The sequence below is a fragment of the Sus scrofa genome, chromosome 2 (genome assembly GCF_000003025.6).
Source record: "Sus scrofa isolate TJ Tabasco breed Duroc chromosome 2, Sscrofa11.1, whole genome shotgun sequence".
NCBI lineage: Eukaryota > Metazoa > Chordata > Mammalia > Artiodactyla > Suidae > Sus > Sus scrofa.
Window position 1 is genome coordinate 79,753,428 of NC_010444.4, and position 20,416 is coordinate 79,773,843.

Consider the following 20,416-nt stretch of genomic DNA (forward strand, 5'->3'; position numbering starts at 1 on the left):
ATTGTCCAATATCTGTTTCCTTATCATATGAAGTGTAAATACTTAAACCTCAGCCTATGAAATTTTCAGGATATTATTAAGCAATTTATATTTGTGTTAATCTTTACTGGGAGAAAGAAGATTTGATTGGAAAACACTTTGGGAAGAAACCATTGCAGAAATTTGCAGACCCTAAAAATTTTGTTTGCCTTTAGGTATTTTTTCTTACTTTGTCTATTGTCACATCAAAAACCACATGGTAAATGTTACTTAATGTAGTAAAAGCAAAAACTATTGATTAGTCTTCCAGGTAGAAGTATTTTTTGTTGTAGAATTCATGATTGATTATCCAGATACAGGTTTTTTGTTAAAAGTATCGCCATTTCTGAAGCGCATTGCACAAAGATTGGAGTTTGGTCTGTGTATTTTGATCATAAAATGCATGTAATTTTTTTTTTTTTTTTTTTTTTTTTAGGGCCGCTGTCACGGCATATGGAGATTCCTAGGGTAGGGGTCTAATCAGAGCTACAGCTGCCAACCCACGCCAGAGCCACAGCAATGCCAGATCCGAGCCTCATCTGTGACCTACACCACAGTTCACAGCAATGCCAGATCCTGTCGGATTCGTTTCCCTGAGCCACGATGGGAACTCCTGCATGTAATTTTTTTGGTGTGACAAATGGCGAAATCAAAGTGGTTTTCTCTACATGATTCACTGGCAGCATTTACCCACACAGTAAGGCTATGTTCCTAAATTTAACTAGGAATTTAAGAAAACTGAAATTTTGCCATAGAATCACTGCATAAATTATGCTTAGTCCTCTGATGCAGTCCACATTAGTTGAACTATGTTACACGTGATAAAATTTTTAAATAGAGCAATTGATATGAAGAACATGTCAGTGTTGCTTTAGAAATTAAGAAGTCTGCCATCCTTTATTTCCCCTCATTTCCATCCCACTAGTGACAGTGTACTAACGCTTTCTCACCTTTCCTTCTGAGTGTACGAAGTTCCCAAATTGTTACTCTTTTATTTTATTTTATTTATTTTTTCCACTGTACAGCATGGGGACCAAGTTACACATACATGTATACATACCTTTTTTTTTTTTTTTTTTTTTTTTTTGTCTTTTTGCCTTTTCTAGGGCTGCTCCTTTGGCATGTGGAGGTTCCCAGGCTAGGGGTCCAATCGGAGCTGTAGCTGCCGGCCTACGCCAGAGCCACAGCAATGCGGGATCTGAGCCGCATCTGTAACCTGCACCACAGCTCATGGCAATGCTGGATCCTTAACCCACTGAGCGAGGCCAGGGATTGAACCTATAACCTCATGGTTCCTAGTCAGATTCGTTAACCACTGAGCCACGACAGGAACTCCCTGAATTGTTTACCTTCTCCCCATCAGAAACTTGTTCCCTCAGAGTAGTTGATCTCAGGACATAGGAGGAAAGAGAAAATATCCACATTTCTTATTAAATTAATGATTACTAATCCCTTTCCCTTCTGAAAAGTATTTACATTCTTCACTAGGGTATTTTTTAGTTCTTAGGCCTAATTCATGGAATTTTAGGAGTTAAAGTGAAATGTCAATTCATTAGGTAGAAGAAATGTTTAGTGTTGAGAATGGTACCTCTGGTATCATGAATATCTACTGGTAACCTTCCCATCTTTGTGAACGCTCAGGTTCCTACCCTTATTTATTTTTTTTAGGTATAGGTGACTTAGAATGTTTTGCCAATATTTCCTCCTCTTAAGTGCCTTTTTCCTTGTACTTCTGAACTCATTTTTCTGAAAGTGCCAGGTTTTTATTTGACAGTGTCAGGAGCTTCACTGATGGGAAAGATTTAGAATGGCCAATATATAAATATGGGTAGTTCATAACTGGGTATTTTCCCTAATGATTTGATACCTTATAGTGTACTATTTTTAGAAATTCCATTGATGTCAAACTTGGTTTTAGCAGTGCAGCTAAATAGGTCATTTCCAGTGTATTCTGCTACTGCTTGTTTTCTCAAGTGTTCTCATCCATGCATTCATCAAGATTTTTGGAGTAGGTGAATACAGTTGACTTCTGCTATTACTCGGTTGACAGTAGCAAACTACCTGGTGAAGTTTTATAGTATATACAATTGAAAGCTATCCCTCTGAATAATCTTAAAGGGCTAGATACTGGAGAAATTAGAAATGACTTAGCCAGGGCTCCCAATAATTATGTCTGAATTGTGACTTAAAACTCAGGTATCCTAGATTGTAGCATTGTGCCTTCTTGTAATAATATACCTTACTGAGCTAAAAACTTCAGTTAGATTCCTTTTCACAGTTCTGTGAGATGACTTAGGATGCCATGAATGTAATGTCTAGAAGTTTTATTACTAACATTCCCCCCTCTTTTTTTCTGTAGCAGTTGATATATAGCTTCAACCATCAAAATGGTTAAAAGTTAAAAACACTCTGTTTTAAGTAGATAGGCAGTTACCTATAGTTTGACTTAACCTTGGCATCCTGGAATGAAGAAACACTCAGGTGACCTAGCTTTTTAAATCCTTTCCAGTTTGAAATTTCTGATTTCCACAAAGTTCTGCGCAGGTAAGTTATTTTAAACTTAAACATCCGGCTGCTTTGCTTGACAAGTTATATTTCCATAATATAATTAGAGGAATTTGTGAATCACTAGTATTAATAGTGTCAGGACAATGTCTAGATACTCATGTTGCAACAGAAGAAAGAGTGGGGGAAAAACTAATTGCAATGTATACATGTAAGGATAACCTGACCCCCTTGCTGTACAGTGGGAAAAAAAAAAAAAAAAAGAATAGTGTCAGGAGTTCCTGTTGTGGCACAGCAGAAAGACACTGACTGGTATCCGCGAAGATGTGGGTTTTTGATCCCTGCCCTTACTCAGTGGGTCAGGGATCTAGTGTTGCCTTGAACTGTGGCTTAGGTTGAAGACATGGCTTGGATCTGGTGTTTCTGTGGCTGTTCTGTAGTCAGGCAGCTGTAACTCTGATTCAACCCCAAGCCCGGGAACTTATATATGCTGAGGGTGTGGTCCTAAAAAAGGCAAAAAGAAATATATATATATTTATATGTATATAGTCAATAATTGTTGGCTTAGTAGATTGCATGTTTGCAAATTAATAGAAAAAAAAAATTTGGAGTTCCCGTTGTGGCTCAGTGGTTAACAAATCTGAATAGGAACCATGAGGTTGCAGGTTCAATCCCTGGCCTTGCTCAATGGGTTGATGATCCAGCGTTGCTGGAGCTGTAGGGTAGGTCGCAGACACGGCTCAAATACACGTTGCTGTGGCTGTGGTGTAGGCTGGTGGCTACAGCTCCAATTAGACCCCTAGCCTGGGAAGCTCCATGTGCCACAGGTGCGGCCCTAGAAAGGACAAAAAAAAAAAAAAAAAAAAAAAAAAAATCTTTTTAGGGCCGCGTGCAGGGCACATGGAGGTTCCCAGGCTAGGGGTCCAGATCCAAGCTGTGTCTGTGACCTACACCACAGCTCACGGCAATGCCGGATCCTTAACCCACTGTGTGAGACCAGGGATCAAACGTGCATCCTCAGGTATACTAGTCAGATTTTGTTTCTGCTGAGCCACGACAGGAACTCCCCCCCCGCCCTTTTTTTTAGATAGGAAAAATTTTAATTCTTAAAAGGGTTGATCATTGAATCATGATTTTTGAGAGGTTGCTATTCAGCTAAATCCTTAATCAGAAGTTCGGTTAATTTTTTTTTCCTTTTTTTCTTTTTTGGTTGTTCCTGTGGCATGTGGAAATTCCTGGGCCAGGGATTGAACCCACACCACAGCAGTAATCCAAGCCACTGCAGTGACAACACTGGATCCTTAACCTGCTGTGTCACAAGAGAACTCCCTTGTTTCTTTTCTTTTTTCTCTTAGGACAACACTTGGGACATACGGAATTTCCCAGACTAGGGGTCAAATCAAAGCTACCAGCCTACACTGTAACAACACTGGATCCGAGCACCTGCTGCCTACATGGCAGCTGGTGGTAACACTGAGTCATTAACTTGCTGAGCCACAATGGGAACGCCTCATTATTATTTTTTTTTCCTTTGGCTGCACCCATGGCATATGGAAGTTAGGGGCCAGGAGTCAAATCTGAGTAGCAGCTGCTACCACCACAGCTGTAGCAACGCCAGATCCTTAACATACTGTGTCACAGCAGGAATTCCTGTCTCGTTTTTTTATAAAGGGAAGGTAAAGTTAAAAAAAGTTTTAGGAGTTCTTTTGCTGTTCAGGGTGTTAAGAATCCAACTAATACCCTTGAGGATGTGAGTTCAATCCCTGGCCTCCCTTAATGGGTTAAGGATCTGGATGCTGCAAGCTGTGGCATGTGTCTCAGATGTGGCGTGGCTGTGGCATAGGCTGGCAGCTGCAGCTCCAACCCCTAACCTGGGAACTTCCATGTGCTACAAGTGTGGCCCTAAGAAGAAGTTAGTTTTACAACTCCTTAGTCCAGACTTTTGGGAAATAGTTAAAAGAGGCAGTCCCTTTGGTGTAAATATACTTAATTTGAGTCATTTGGAGCTAATTCTGTATTGGTGATTAATTTTTAAGAATATAATGCAAAAGTAGAGTAGACTAATGAACCTCTAAACACATATAGACCAGCTTCCAACGTTAAAAACATTTTGTAAATTTTGTTTCATCTGTTCCCTACCTTATTTTCCTGTTGTATTTAAATACAAATGCCAGATAATATATCATTTCACACATATTTCTGTACTGTATACCTTGTAACAGATGAGTTTTAAAAAAAAAGTAATGCCATCATCACACCTAGCAAAATCCAGAGTCTATTTAAAGCTTCATTATTGTCTGAAAAGTCATTTTAAGTTAATTTGTTAGTACCCAGTTGTGTCCAAACTTAAGTAATTTGGCTCAGGTACCTTTTCTTCTTTTTCTTTGCTAATAGAAATTTGGTCATTTATCATCAGAGAATTTCCCATATTCAGTATTTCATCGAGTGGTGTCCATTCCTCTAGCTCCCACTTATCCATAAACAGTTAATAAAAGAAAGTTTTTAATAGAATTCCTTCTAATACAGAAGGGATGTTAGAAATACACTGTGTTATAACTCTATGAAACAAAGTCAGGCACCAATTATCAGTGAATGCTAAAAAGCATTGGGCAAAAACTGATAGAGGACTTTATAAGGAAGGGATTGGGCTGAACCTCAGACTGACAACCAATGGATGTGCAGAGGTAACATTGCCTTTAAAAAAAAAAAAATGGGGAGTTCCCATCGTGGCTCAGCAGTTAAAGAACCTGGCTAGCATCCTTGAGAATTTGAGTTCAATCCCCAGTCTTGCTCAGTGGGTTAAGGATTCAGGATTGCTGTGAGCTGTGGTGTCGGTTGCAGACTTGGCTTGGATCTGGGCTTGCTGAGGCTGTGGCTTATGCTGGTGGCTACATCTCCAATTTGACCCCTTGCCTAGGAACCCCCATATGCCATGGTGTGGCGATAAAAAGATTTTAAAAAAAAATTGAACTTGAATCTATTCAAGCCTCTAGATTGACTGCAGTGTAAAGAAGCATCCAGCCCTCTTTGTTCATTTCTTACCTATCAATTAAAAGACTCAGGCTTTTTAGCATCATTGTTCCAGCTTTAGTCCCAGATCTCTTGTGTTTGGAGAAGTAAGTTAAAGTAACTACTTCCTTACTTGGAATTACTTAGGGGTCATATCTATGTTGTAGGGTGATTAAGAACATCTAGGAGGTTACCTGACTTTTAGTAGTTGCACTAGTAAATAGCAGTTACTTTATTTTCTATAAATGCTTTAACCCAGGTGACTTCATGATTTTATTTTCCCAGTAATGATTTTCCTCTTTATGGCACTAGGAATTACAAAATTATCAACAATTCTACTTTTGACCCCTAGCAATAGTAAATTTTAGTGGCATTTCACTGAAATTGGAAGGGGGAATAAAGTTTTCAAAGAAATTTGTTTTTTATCAAGAATGTCTTATATTTACTCTTTTGCTAGTTTTAGTTTTTATTTTATTTTATTTTTTTAGGGATACACCTGCAGAACATGCAAGTTCCCAGGCTAGGGGTCGAATTAGAGCTGCAGCTGCTGGTCTACACCATAGCCACAGCAATGTGGGGTCCGAGCCATGTCTGAGACTTACACCACAGCTCACGGCAACACCAGATCTTTAACCCACTGAGTGAGGCCAGGGATCAAACCTGTGTCCTGATGGATACTAGGGTTTGTCACCACTGAGCCAGGATGGGAATTCTAAGTTTGTTTTTAAATGTTGCAATTTTCGGGAGAAATTATATATAACTGAAAGGCTAAACATAGATTTAATTATAAAGACTTGAAAGCACCCTAAATATCCTTTGAGGCAGTCACCTAACAGGCCTAGTTCTTTAAAGATTAATTGCAGATTTGGAGGAGTTCCCATGCATTCCCTTCCTGTGACTTAAAATTTTTCCCATTATTGGAGTTCCCGTCGTGGTGCAGTGGTTAACGAATCTGACTAGGAACCATGAGGTTGCAGGTTCGATCCCTGGCCTTGCTCAGTGGGTTAAGGATCTGGCGTTGCCGTGAGCTGTGGTGTAGGTTGCAGACACAGCTCGGATCCCACGTTGCTGTGGCTGTGGCATAGGCTGGCGGCTACAGCTCCGATTCGACTCCTAGCCTGGGAACCTCCACATGCCACAGGAGCAGCCCTAGAAAAGGCAAAAAGACAAAAAAAAAAAAAAAAAATCCCATTATAAATATAAATGAAAAGGTTTTTTTTTTTTTCTCCCAACTTTGGCTTTTTTTTTTAATCACCATCTTTGACATTTACTTATTTTTATTGAAGTATAGTTGATTTACAATGTTGTGTTGGTTTCAGGTATACAGCAGAGTGGTTTTGTTATATATGTTTACATGTATATAGAAAAAACTGAATATATATATATGTATATTTTTCAGATTATTTTCCATGATAGCTTATTACAAGATACTGAATATAGTTCTCTGTGCTATGCAGTAAGTCCTTGTTTATCTATTTTATATTAGTAGTGTGTATCTGTTAATCCCAAATTCCTAATATTCCCCCTTGCCCTTTGCTAACCATACATTTCTTTTCTTTTTTTTTTAATTTTTTTTTTATTTTCCCACTGTATAGCAAGGGGGTCAGGTTATCCTTACATGTATACATTACAATTACAGTTTTTCCCCCACCCTTTCTTCTGTTGCAACATGAGTATCTAGACAAAGTTCTCAATGCTATTCAGCGGGATCTCCTTGTAAATCTATTCTAAGTTGTGTCTGATAAGCCCAAGCTCCCGATCCCTCCCACTCCCTCCCCCTCCCATCAGGCAGCCACAAGTCTTTTCTCCAAGTCCATGATTTTCTTTTCTAAGGAGATGTTCATTTGTGCTGGATATTAGATTCCAGTTATAACTGATATCATACCATACATTTATTTTCTATGTCCGTGAGTCTGCTTCTGTTTTGTAAGTTCATTTGTATCATTTTTTTTGGATTCCGCATTTAAGTGACGTATGATACTTGTCTTTGATTTACCTCACTTAGTATGATAATTTCTGGGTCCATCCATGTTGCTGTAAATGGCATCTTGCTCCTTTTTTGTGGCTAAATAATATTCCATTATGCGCGCGTGCGCGCACACACACACACACACACACACACCTTTGTCCATTCGACTGTTGATGAACACTTAGTTTGCTTCCATGTCCTGCTATTTTTTTTTTTTTCTTTTTAGGGCCACACCCGAAGCGTATGGAAGTCCCAGGCTAGGGGTTGAATCAGAGCTGTAGCCACTGCCCTACACCACAGCCACAGCAATGCCAGATCCTCAACCCAATGAGCAAGGTCAAGGATCAAATCTGCATCCTCATGGATGCTAGTCAGATTCATTTCTGCTGAGCTGCAGTGGGAACTCCAATGTTCTGTTATTGTAAATAGTTCAGCTATGAACATTGGGGTTGCATGTATCTTTTGGAATTAGGTAAGTTTTTGTCATTTCTGGATATATGCCCAGGAGTGGGATTGCTGGATCATATGTTTATTCTATTTTTAGTCTTTCATGAAACCTCCATACTGCATTCTTTGTTGAAGATATTAATTGATGATAAGTGTGTGGGTTTATATCTGGGCCCTCTATTCTGTTCCATATGTCTGTTTTTGTGCCAATACTGCACTGTTTTTATTACTGTAGCTTTGTAGTATTGTTTGAATTCTGGGAGGATAATGCCTCCAGCCTTGTTCTTTTTTCTAAGGATTTCTTTGGCAATTCTAAGTCTTTTATGGTTTCATATGAATTTTAGGATTGTTTTTTCTAGTTCTGTGAAAAATATCCTGAGTAATTTGATAGGCGTTGCTATGGCTGTGGTGTAGAACAGCGGCTACAGCTCTGATTCAACCCCTAGCCTGGGAACCTCGATATGCTGCGAGTGCAGCCCTAGAAGACAAAAAATCAGAGCTACAGCTGCTGGCCTACACCACAGCCACAGCAAAGCTGGATCCAAGCCAAGTCTTCGACCTACATCACAGCTCGAGGCAACACCGGATCCTTAACCCACTGAATGAGGCCAGGGATTGAACCGCATCCTCATGGTTCCTAGTCAGATTTGTTAATCACTGAGCCACAAAGGGAACTCAATACATTGTTGTTTTTGCCTTAAGTTATCAATTATCTTTTGAAGATATTTAAATAATAAGAATTCTAATATAGTTAGTTACTAGGCCAGGGATCAAACGCGAAACCTCATGGTTCTTAGTTGGATTCATTAACCACTGTGCCATGAGGGGAACTCCTGAAACATCCAAAAAGTTTAAAAATTCTTTTTAAAATTGTGTAAACAAAACAAAACAAAACAAAAAAACCTAGGCATAAACCTTACCAAGATGGTGAATATCTCATGTTCACAGATTGGAAAAATATTGCTAAAATGGATATACTACCCAAAGCAACCTACAGATTTAATGCAACCCCTATTGCACCACAAGAGAACTCCCTCATGTTGCCTTTTTTAAGTAATAATTTCCTGATGTAATTGAAGTTTATTCCTTTAAGCCTTAAAGCTTAAAATCTTTTTGTTGGAAATTAAAAAAAAAAAAAAAGATTAAGTACCCTGCCTTCTTAAACAGAGCATTTTAAACATACTTGAAACTTTTCATTAACATTACTTATGATCTTCTGCAGTGGTTATCAACCCTATTTGACTCCAATAATTTGCCTTTCTAATAAAATATTTTATTTTATTTTTATTACTATTTTTTTAATAAAAAAGGGGGTCAGGTTATCCTTACATGTATACATTACAATTACAGTTTTTCCCCCACCCTTTCTTCTGTTGCAACATGAGTATCTAGATAAAGTTCTCAATGCTATTCAGCAGGATCTCCTTGTAAATCTATTCTAAGTTGTGTCTGATAAGCCCTCTAATAAAATATTTTATAATGCCTCTTTTATCTTGAAGAGTCTGAGCCCTTGACAATCATCAGGCTGGGTTGCTGCACTTACTCTTCCTGCTGATGACAGTCAGTTACCTGCCAAAATGAACGAATGTAACCCCCTTGAGAACTAGGACTTCTGAACCTTCAGGGCCCAGATTTTTCTTTTTCTTTTCTTTTTTTTTTTTTTTTTTTTGGCTTTTCAGGGCTGCACCTGAGGTATATGGAGGTCCCCAGACTATGGGTCTGAACATAGCATCTGAGCCATGTCTGCGACCTACACCACAGCTCACGGCAATGCCAGATCCTTAACCCATTGAGCAAGGTCAGGGATCGAACCTTCATCCTCATGGATGCTAGTCAGATTTGTTAACTGCTGAGCCATGACGGGAACTCCGTGGCCCCAGGTTTGTGAGGACAGCAAGCACAAAATCCCCCAGTGAGTCATGGGTGAGTGGTGCTAAACGGGGCTATTCTTGCTTCTACCCCTTGGCTCCTGAACCCAGGTGTTATTGGAAACAGAGCACATGTAGAAGTCCCTCATTTGATGCATATTCCAAATCCTGAAAGATGGCATTGCAGTCTTTTGAATACTGCCTTCTGAGGTCTGCATTGGTCCTTGACCTGTTCTGCAAAAGGCAGTGCCAGTATTCTGTGAGGCTGGCTGCTGCAGGACGTAGTACAGTCAGTGAATTCCATGGTCATGGGCTCACTCCCACACTGCCTTTGCTATAAAGTGGGTTCCCTGGTTGAACGTTGTACAGGGCTCCATACCTGTGGACTGGGGAGTCTGTATGGAGAGTGGCGCTGGCTGAGGCCCTGCAGACAGGGAAGACAAGCCCATACCTAGAACAGCCATCTACCCCTGTTGGGAACAAATTGCCAACTTTCCTGGGATGAAAGGAGTCCAAAGCAGTCGATTTGCTACCAAGTAGTCAATTGGTCACCCTGAGGATTAGTGCCTGTCGCTAGCAGGTTAGGCCATTCAGAGGCAGCAGTAACTAGACTAACCTTGAGAAATGCTATATGCATGTTAGGGAATGCAGCAGGCTTCTTCTTCACCCTACCCCATCCCCTACAGATCGCTCCACCCTTCTGACCCTGCTCTCTCCTCTTTGCACTGCATCATCTGGGCTCTCTTGTCCTGTGGGTTTGGTCAGTGGGAGGTCCAGCAGATCAGAGAGCAGAAGGAGAGAAAGATTATCCCTTAGCTCTCTACTTTCCAAGGCATGGTTTTGCAGAAATGGTGCTCCTGTTGGACCTTTGTACAGCATCCAGCATTCACAGGGTTCCCACAACAGTTCCTTTTCTCCCCTTCAGCTGGAGGTAGTGATGGCCTCACTCTGCTGATACCCCAGAGTGTGTCTTCAACATCCCTGCTTGCTTCCTGTAATCTGCTCCCCACCCCCACCACATGAAGAATTTGTACATTCAGACAGGCTGTCTTCCATCTGAAGATGCCATCTATTTCCTCCAGGACCCCAGCTGACAGAGTATTTTCTTCCTTGCCTTTTAAAATGAGTTGTAGATAGTAAACATATTTTCACCTTCCCTTAATTCACTTGACAAATGTTTGCCAGATCCTCTACTGTTCTTTGAGAAAACAGTGGTGAACAAGACAAAGGGGATAATAGAGAGATAACTTCAAACGGTGATAAATGATCCCCTGAGTAATCCTTCTGAGGACTGTGAATGAAGTCTCCTTAGATTGAACAATATGGGAGGGTTTTGCAGTGACACTGAGGTTTAAGGACCTGAGGACCTTGACTTGAAGGAGGAGCTTGCTGTTCAAATATCTGAGAGTGGGATATTTCAGATAGTGAGGCAGTAGCCAAGGGCAAAGGCCAAAGGGACCAATGAGCTTGGCTTGATTCATATACAGAAGCTTCTGAATCCAGTGAACAATGGATACAGGTGATGGACAAACTGACCTATGTGTTTGTAGCAAGAGTGAAGTGACAACTTGTAGTACAGTGTTGACCTTTTTTCCAAGAAGACAGTCCAGTTTGCTGAGCAAGTACTTTGAGGGCTATTTATTGGGCATACACTCGATTTTAGCAGGACCTATCTCTGTGTAATAACCTAACTGTAGCCCCAATATACTTAAAGTCACAGCTACACAGTTGCTGAGGTGAGATGCCAACCACTCCTGTTTTATTTCAATCTCAGAAGTAATTTTCCCCTCTGAATTAAGAGAGTAAGGAAGAATATGTCAGCTGAAGGTCCTCAACAGTTTTACGAGATAAGTAATTCATCCACAGAGTCTAATAAAAAGATACTCAAAGAGGGAAGATACAACAGGTCTTTTTCTCAAAAGTAATTGTGTGTTTGCCCAAATTACAAAGATCCAGGCTAGGCTGTTGTTTTTATTTGAGTATTACTGGAGTTAGTGGAAGAGTTATGGGGGACCCATCTTAGGATATACCATGCCTGGTAGGAATTTGAGCCAGCAGAGAATGTGCCTGACTTCCAGCTTTGTCTTATTCCTTGAAAAAAACTGGGCCACTTGATTCCTCTTCAGGCTTTCCTACTTTAACCCTGTGGTGTACATTTGCATCAGAATAGCAATGTAGGTTAAATGTGGTGCGTACTGGATGATTACTTTGGGCCAAGTTGTGCTTCCACTACAGAATTAAGCCACCAGCTCAACAAAGTTGAAGTTTGTTCCCCCTATCTTTTCCATTTGTTAAAATCTCAAATAGAAGCCTTCTCTAGGTCAGGAACAAGGTCTTACAACGTCTGTTTCCAGCACCACGTGTCTGGCCACTAATAAGTGACGGGAGTATAAAAATTCTAAGGAGAATCTTTTCGTTTGGCGCAATTCAGACTCTGCGTCTCTAAGTGCTCAAGAGGTCGCTTTCCGCCACCAAGCGGCGCTAGGGCATCACCTAGGACGGATTAACTAAGTTTTCCACTGGGTTTGAAGTTTCGAACTTTTGAAAAAAAGTGTCAGAAAAGTTAATTCACAAGTTGAAGGAAATTTTCCGTACGCACGAAAGATGCCGCAGTCAGGGGTGGGCTGCAGAAGACGCTCTGAGTCAGTAAGCGCACCTCATACCTCTTGGGAGAGCACTTGGGACCCGGTCTGGGGAGTCGGCAGAGGTGCGCCCCCGGAGTAGGTGCCGCCTGGGGCCCGGGGCAGGTGAAGGCGGAGGGGCGCGTGGCGCGCGGGGTCCACAAGGCGCGCGCCGGGGGCTCGGAAGAGCCAGCTCTCTTCCCGCCCCCGCCCCTCGCCGCGCGGGGCCGGCCAGGCCGCTCCTCCCCTGGGTGGGTCTCGGCTCCTTTTCTGGCAGGGTCTATTTGCATAGAGGAAACTGCCCAAAGTGGCCGCTGTGGAGGAGCTGGCGGCTGGGAAGGGGGCGTGAGCCGCGGTCCGCTGCTGCCCGGAGACCAAGCCCAGCACCCAGCCGACCTCGTGCCTCGGGCTCTCCGCACGCTCAGCCCGCGATCCCCGCTCTGTGCACCTCCCCTTCCGAGCGCCCACGCGAGACGAGCACGCCATGGGTCCCGGCCAGCGCGCCGGCGGCGTGCGGAAGGGCGGCCCGGCGGGCGGCGGTGGCGCGGGGCGCCCCGCGACGGCAGCCGGGGCCTGGGCGGTGAGCGCGCTGTGCCTGCTGCTTTCCGCGGGCTCGGCGGCCGCCTGTCTGCTGCTGGGCGTCCAGGCGGCCGCGCTGCAGGGCCGGGTGGCGGCGCTCGAGGAGGAACGGGAGCTGCTGCGGCGCGCGGAGCCACCAGATGCCCTGCCTGCCTGGGTGGAGCCGCACCTGGAGCGCCTGCTGCGCGAGGTAAGGTGCCGCGCGTGGGGCGGGGAGTGTCTCTGCTCAGGGAGGCGTCTCACTGCGGCGGGGTCGCCCGCAGGCTGTGGGCGCGCTAGTGCGTCCGGACCATCTGCACGCGGGCAGCAGACCCGGGTGCCCGCCCCCAAGGGGTCCTGCTATCTGCGCTCCAGCCTCAGGGTCGGCCTGCGGGAAAATCGAGCTAGAAGGGCAGTCTCGGGGACCAGCAGGGGGAGGAAGAGGAAAGATTGTGGACTTTGAAATAACACATCAGGGCGGGGGCGGGGGGGGCAAGTCTCCGCGGGTGTGTGCGCTCTGACGGGTGGCTTCTAGTTAGCGTTGAGCGCCCGACTTCGTATCTGTGCCGGGAAAATGAAGAGGCTCTTGCGGGAAGTGTCAAGTGAGTTGTCACCAGGAGCAGCTCGTTTTCCCAAAGTAGATGAACCTGGAGAGGCGTGGGACCCCCAGCAGACCGGCGGCCACGGTGGAGGGAAACCTCAGTCATTCCCCAGGACAGAGGCCTCTGGAGGGACGTGGTCAATCTAGCTTGCCCGGTCTGCCTTCCCCGCCCGCAGGAAAGTGTTTTGGAATAGTTCCATCTTGGAGATGCTGTGCTCTGCCTGGGGCTGCTTGGGCTCAGCGCACCCCACGTGCATCCGAGACCTGTGTGTGTGTGTGTGTGGGGGGGTGTGTGCCATGTGTGTGTGGGGTGTGTGTGTGTGTGCCAATCTCACTTGGTAGAGTGGGAGGAAGAAAAAACAGTTGGAGCCCGAAAACCCAGATTCTGGTTCCAGTTGACGCCACCTGGGCAATCTGGACACAGCGGATCCTAAATTTCCCTGCATTTGCATTGGCAGACTCACTTCTGTTAAACTCGCTGCTGTGTGTCTTCAAACCAGGAACCCCTCACCCATCTTGTTCATCCAAACTCCACCTTTTGTGCACCGGGACTGCTCCCCATAGAACCGTGGTGATGGGCTGTGGAGCGCTTCTGGCTGTGCTGGCCTCCCTTGCCTGAGCCATCCTCTTCTTCCTGGGAAAGAGGGCTCCCCAAGATCCCAAGCATATTCCCCAAAGGGGCATCCTCAATTGTAGTATGAAAAGCACCGCAGTGTTTCAAAGTGGAGGAGAAAGAGGGCAGGCTGGTTACTACTTCTCCTGAATTGTACCCAGCTGTGATCTTTACTAGTGTGTTGAGCTGTGTGTCCACTGTTGAGTTAATTCCGATTCTTTGGGGGAACAGGAGGAGAGTGCATCATGCCTTCTTTTTCACCATACCTATTTTTTCGTCTCACTTTAATTTAAGCCAGTATTAAATCTCTTCTAGCTTGGTTTGGGGGAAAATTGCTGCTTCCTGGAATGATTTCCTACATTCTTCAGAAAAATGCCTGCAGACTTTCAGAAATGGCTCAGGAGCCCTGCTGGTGATGGCTTCTAATTACAGCCCATTATCTTTTTGGCAAATCCTTAGAGACTAGGGCATTGAATTGATTTATGGAGGACCAGTAAAATTTCTACCTGTTGGTGCTCTAACAGTGGCTGTTCTTTCAAGTAGGGGGCCCCCTCTTAGTAAAAATAAACGGTGAGCTTTGATTGGGTCAATGAGAAATCCCTGTCAAACCTTTTACAAGGCACTCGCAAATTGTGTCCTTTCTCTTGGGGTGAGGTGGGGTTCCTGGGAAAGCTGCCATTTCTTACAAGTGTGGATTCTCAAGTCTTGAACTGTGTGCAGATCACAGGAGAGACTGCAGGGGTTTCATCCTGCTTCCAAGGACTTACTGGGCAGAATATTCTTTTTCTCTCTGTCTCCCCATCTGCCCCCCTTCTCTCCTATTCATTAGAAAGGGCAAGGCAATTTTCAAATCCTAGGATTTCTACTTGAAATTCTCTAGGCTATTCAACAGGCTGCCATTAGTATAGGACACACCTCAGCACGTCGTGCTACCAGCTAACCAAGCTTGGGGTTGAGGAGTCTCAGCTTGGAGCGTCTGAGATGCCACACTGTGAATGTAGTTGGGGTTGAGCTTGTGGCTGTTTGGGTGTTCCCTGCGAGAAGGCATCTCTTTCCCAGGGTGCCCACCTGTCTGTTCCTGCTCCTAGCCCTTCTTCTCACAAAGGTCGCTGGCTGGGAAGTGTACACAGCCTGGCCGGTGACCCTGAGATGAGGGGATTGTAGGAGGAGCATAGTGGGGGGCTGGTAATTAGCTGTAAATAGATGTGAAGATCATTTTAAAAAATGATTTGAGATGAAGGGCAAATAAATAATGAACTGAAAATCTCTTAAAGAAAGAACATTTGTGCTTGAACATGTTTTTCAGTTCTAATTTGTTCTCGGTGACGCATTTTTTTCAGCCCGTGCTGAAGTAATTGTGTATATGAGGTCGCCTGCAGCTTGTTCTTTTACCAACAAGCTTGTTTTCAGAGTTTTGGAGGCAGAAACCACGTCCAAATTAAAGAAGAGAAATCCTTGCCAACCGTATACTACTTTAATGTTAGAAAAAATAAATAAAAAATTAGCCAACAAAAGCCACTGTTAATATGGGACCCACTGCCTTTGTTCCCTTGGGAACAGAACTGAAATAACTTCTTTGGGACTGGCTGATGTGCCTGATAACATAGATACAGAAGCTCCAAAAAAGGAATATTCATGATAACTCATGATTGTTAAAGAGCCTTCCCAGGGTGCAAAATAAAAGAAATGGTTTTCAGAACATGAAAGCAAGATTTTTGAGCAAGAGTCATTAACAATAGTATCTTCAGTATGACCCAAAAATATAAATGCCAAACAAGCATCTGATAGTATGCTTTTAAAGTACTTTAAGTATCCCGCCTTGGCAATCAACCCCCCCCCCCCCGTTAGTTATACCTGTAGGTACAGTATTACAAAAGCTGACATTTTAGCGTAAATAAAATAGCTGCCATGCTACAGTAAAAATTTTAATGCAAGGATTAAAGAAATATTTAGTTGTATTCAGAGGAAACTATTTCCAGCTTACAATGGATTTATTGTTGGCTATTGGTCTTCCATTGTCCAGACCAATCAGTCTGAAAACATGAAAAACCTAGAGACTTAGGGTAAAATTCAAGCCTTTTCCTCCCTACCAGCAGCTACATATATTAGTGAAGTTACCATAAAACCCAGAATCAAATGTAGCTTTTTTGGCCTCTGTGGCAGCTTGTCACTTGTCAGGACTGCTCTGTTGGTGTACATGTTAATAAAAATGCCAGTTTTTGAATCCCAGGGCAAACTGGAGATGGAGCGTAAATCATAGCTACGTTTATTTCCTTGACATTTCCTGGCTCCCAAACCAAGAAAGTTTCTTTCCAATTACTTCCTGGCACGCTCACTTTATCTCTCCACTCTTTTCTTTTACTTGTCCTGGTTTTTTGGCAATAACCTGGGAGAGCTTTATAATAATAGCAGCATTTTTTTTTTAGGTTTTTTTTTTTTGTTTGTTTGTTTGTTTGTTTTGTCTTTTTGCCTTTTCTAGGGCCGCTCCCTCGGCCTACGGAGGCTCCCAGGCTAGGGGTCCAATCGGAGCTGTAGCTGCTGGCCTACGCCAGAGCCACAGCAACGCGGGATCTGAGCCGCATCTGCAACCTACACCACAGCTCACGGCAACGCTGGATCCCACTGAGCAAGGCCAGGGATCGAACCTGCAACCATCATGGTTCCTAGTCGGATTTGTTAACTACTGCGCCACGACGGGAACTCCAATAGCAGCATGTTTGGAACGAGCCAACTGTTGGGGCGTCCCTTTCACAAACATATTTTGGAATCAGTGAATTGGATTTTTACACACGGGCTTTGAAGATTTGCAGCATTGTTCTTGCAGTTGGGGAATCTATAAACTGAATGAATTTATACCAGCGGGCAGAGAAGGTAGAGGATACTTAGGGTCTCAGTCCCACAGTTTACTAGATCTGGCATCTAACCTCTTCAACTTCCCCTTCTCTGATAAGATGGTCACAACTACCTGTGTAGTGATGAGCAAATAAGAGAATGTAGAGGAGAGTGTTGGTAAGTCTGCTTTTGATGGCAAGGAACAGAATCCCCAAGTCTACTCCCTTAAACAATACAGTCATTGAATTTATCTTGCGTAACCAGGGATGCCTGGAAGTCAGCCTGCAGATCCTGGGTTAGTTCAGTGACTTGGCCACAGCTGGGTGCCAGGTCAGTGCCTGCCATTTTCCTGGCCTTTTCTCATGGTCACAAGATGGCTGCTGCAGCTCCAAGTTTGTGTCTTCACAGAAGAATAGCCAGGGTAGGGAGTTCCCATCATGGCACAGTGGTTAACGAACCCGACTAGGAAACATGAAGTTGTGGGTTCGATCCCTGGCTCTGCTCAGTGGGTTAATGATTCGGCGTTTGCCATGAGCTGTGGTGTAGGTCACAGACGCAGCTCAGATCTGGCGTTGCTGTGGCTGTGCTGTAGGCCGGCGGCTATAGCTCTGATTGGACCCCTAGACTGGGAACCTCCATATGCCGCAGGCGTGGCTCTAGAAAAAGACAAAAAAAAAAACCCCAAAACAAAACAAAAACAAAAAACAAACAAAACAAAACAAAACGAAAAAACAGCCAGGGTAGAAGGGGAGAGAGTAGGAACAAAGCCATCTCAGGTGGCATTTTTTTTTGTTGTTGGAGTCAGGGGACTTTCTTTATAACCACCAGCCAGAACCAGGGCCTGTGATCACCCTCATCCTGTCACTGGCAAGAGTGATGGGGTGGCTGCAGGAGGCTTTGCTCAGTCTTGTTTTGTCCTCTGAGTCTGGCATATTGCCCGTGGCAATAACATTGCAGCTTAGTGAGGCAGGGAACTTGTAAATAGCTATTGGGGAGCCACCAACTGTGTCAGAGGGGTGCCCTAGCGTGTTACCCTAGAGGAGGATGAGAGGCGAGGGGCAGTTGTCTGTTGTCCTGCCACGGTTTTCATAACTGCCCCATGTTTTGGGATCACTCTTCTGCCACAAAAGTTTCCGTTTCCATCCGAGTCTTGCTCTCCAGCTCTGTCTCCAGCCATAGGTAAAGGCAAGGTTGATGCGTTTGGGGTTCTCTCTGGCACAGTCCTATGCTCTGTTGTTTATGGTCTTTAACCCTTAAGCACATGCTGTTCTGATCCCAAAGCCACTGGCTGGGGTGGCCTACACTGGGGTGGGCCTCTAGGACCTAGTTTTTCCAACCCTTTCTGCACATCATGATCATCGCAAGAAATGATGACACCTGCGAATCGCCCTGCAGTAAGTGGAAGAAGCTGGAGGCAATGGGCCCAGCTGCTCAGAGGACCAAGGAGATCTGTACCTCCTGAAACCACACGTGGTGCCCTGTATCCACGAGGCATGCCAGGAGGTACACCCAGGCCTCTCTGTCCCTGCTGCTCACACACCCCCTGGACTTTTTCTTTCTTTCTTTCTTTCTTTCTTTTTTTTTTTTTTTTTTGTCTTTTTGCCTTTTCTAGGGCTGCTCCTGCAGCATATGGAGGTTCCTAGGCTAGGGGTCTAATTGGAGCCGTAGCCACCAGCCGATGCCACAGCCACAGCAACGCGGGATCCAAGCCGCATCTGCGACCTACACCACAGCTCACGGCAACACCGGATCCTTAACCCACTGAGCAAGGCCAGGGATTGAACCCGCAACCTCATGGTTCCTAGTCAGATTCATTTCCACTGCACCATGATGGAAACTCCATGGACTTTTTCAATAGCCATATCTACCATGCCCTCCAAATCTCCTTCCAGAGTGTGAGAACTTAGAATTGTGGTCCCCAGAGCAGAGTATCTCTTTTACCTTCATTGAGCATCATCTTATTAGATTCCATCTTTCTAGGTGCCTCTGGATCCTTGTACCTTCAGACAGTGTTGTGATGGGACCCCAACCCCAACTGACTTAATTAAAATGGGAATTTAGGGAATTCCCATTGTGGCTCAGCAGTAACGAACCTGAATGGTATCCATGAGGATACAGGTTTAATCCCTGGCTTCACTCAGTGGGTTAAGGATCCAGCGTTGCTGTGAGCTGTGGCATAGGTCACAGACATGACTTGGATCTGGCATTGTTGTGGCTGTGGCATAGGCTGGCGGCTACAGCTCCAATTTGACCCCTAGCCTGGGAACTTCCATATGCCACAGGTGTGGCCCTAAAAAAAAAAAAAAAAAAAAGGAATTTAGGAGGTCCTTGTGGCTCAGCAGGTTGAGGATCTGCATAGTTACTGCTGTGGCTCAGGTCGCTACTATATTTATAGGTTTGATCTCTGGCCCGGGAAACTTCACATGCCATGAATAGAACAAAAAAGGTTAAAAAGGGAATTTATTGGCTTGAGTAACTGAGACATCTGGGGAAGTGTCTGCTCAGCCTCAGCAAGAGGTGCCTTGATTTGTCTTTCTTAGTCTCAGCCCCATATTTCTCAAGGATGCCCTCACCCTTCGCATAAAGTGTCAGGGCAGCTGCCAGCAGCCCCAGGTCCATATCCTCAGCGTGAGAGATTTTCTTTCCCAATAATCCTGGCTGGAGCCCCTGGATTCAACTGTCAATCAATATGGATTACGTGCCATCACTGAGATGGGCTGGGCATCTTCTCTGATCCTGGTGTGTGTGTCCCACTGGAGCGGAAAGGACCAGGAGTAGAGAATGGTCCCCAGAGGGCAGTTTGGAGTGTTGTTGGAAGAAGGTAAAACCAAGCAGGTAAGCATCCAAGGAATAGCAAGAGAGAGCCTTGGGCAGCAAACAAGGGCCGCATGCTGGAGAAGCTCTTCTCGTTGGCTTGAAATCCAGCTGAAGGATTTTTGGTCTACTGGGATGGGCAGTCAGTTGGTAGGTACTTGTTCTGTAGGTGTTTATTGCATTCAACACATGGATCGATGTGTGGTCGTATCTGAATCTGTGTTTCTCTCTGAATAGAATGCACTTATAAAATGTGATCTTAACAAAATCAGAGGATAACTTGAACTTTTAACACTTCCCCACGAGTTGGGAAGACAGAGGTTACAGTCCGTGTTTCATGAGGGAGAGGCGTCACTGAGCGGGAGGCCTGGCTTGGGCTCCCTCAGGGCAGCAGGAGGCCTCAGAAGGAGGAGAGAGAAGGACAGGCGTGCCCTCCCCATCCTTTGTGTGTGTGTCACATCCAGCCAAGGGCAGTCAGGGTGCTCCTGCCTCCAGGGCCCAGCTCCCCAGGGAGACTTCTCCCCAGACGTGTGTTATCTTAAGGAAGGGGCTCCTCTCAGC

The 20,416-nt window shown here is 44.5% G+C and overlaps 1 protein-coding gene across 3 annotated transcripts in view; it reads left to right on the forward strand.

The window, feature by feature from the left end:
- Positions 12,833–20,416, forward strand: part of COL23A1 (collagen type XXIII alpha 1 chain) — a 375,037-nt gene continuing 367,453 nt past the window's right edge. For all 3 annotated transcript variants that reach the window (XM_021084363.1, XM_021084365.1, XM_021084364.1), the window contains exon 1: positions 12,833–13,206. In XM_021084363.1, coding sequence (XP_020940022.1) covers positions 12,922–13,206 — 285 coding nt within the window. In that variant the 5' untranslated portion in view covers positions 12,833–12,921. The remainder of the gene's footprint in view (positions 13,207–20,416) is intronic.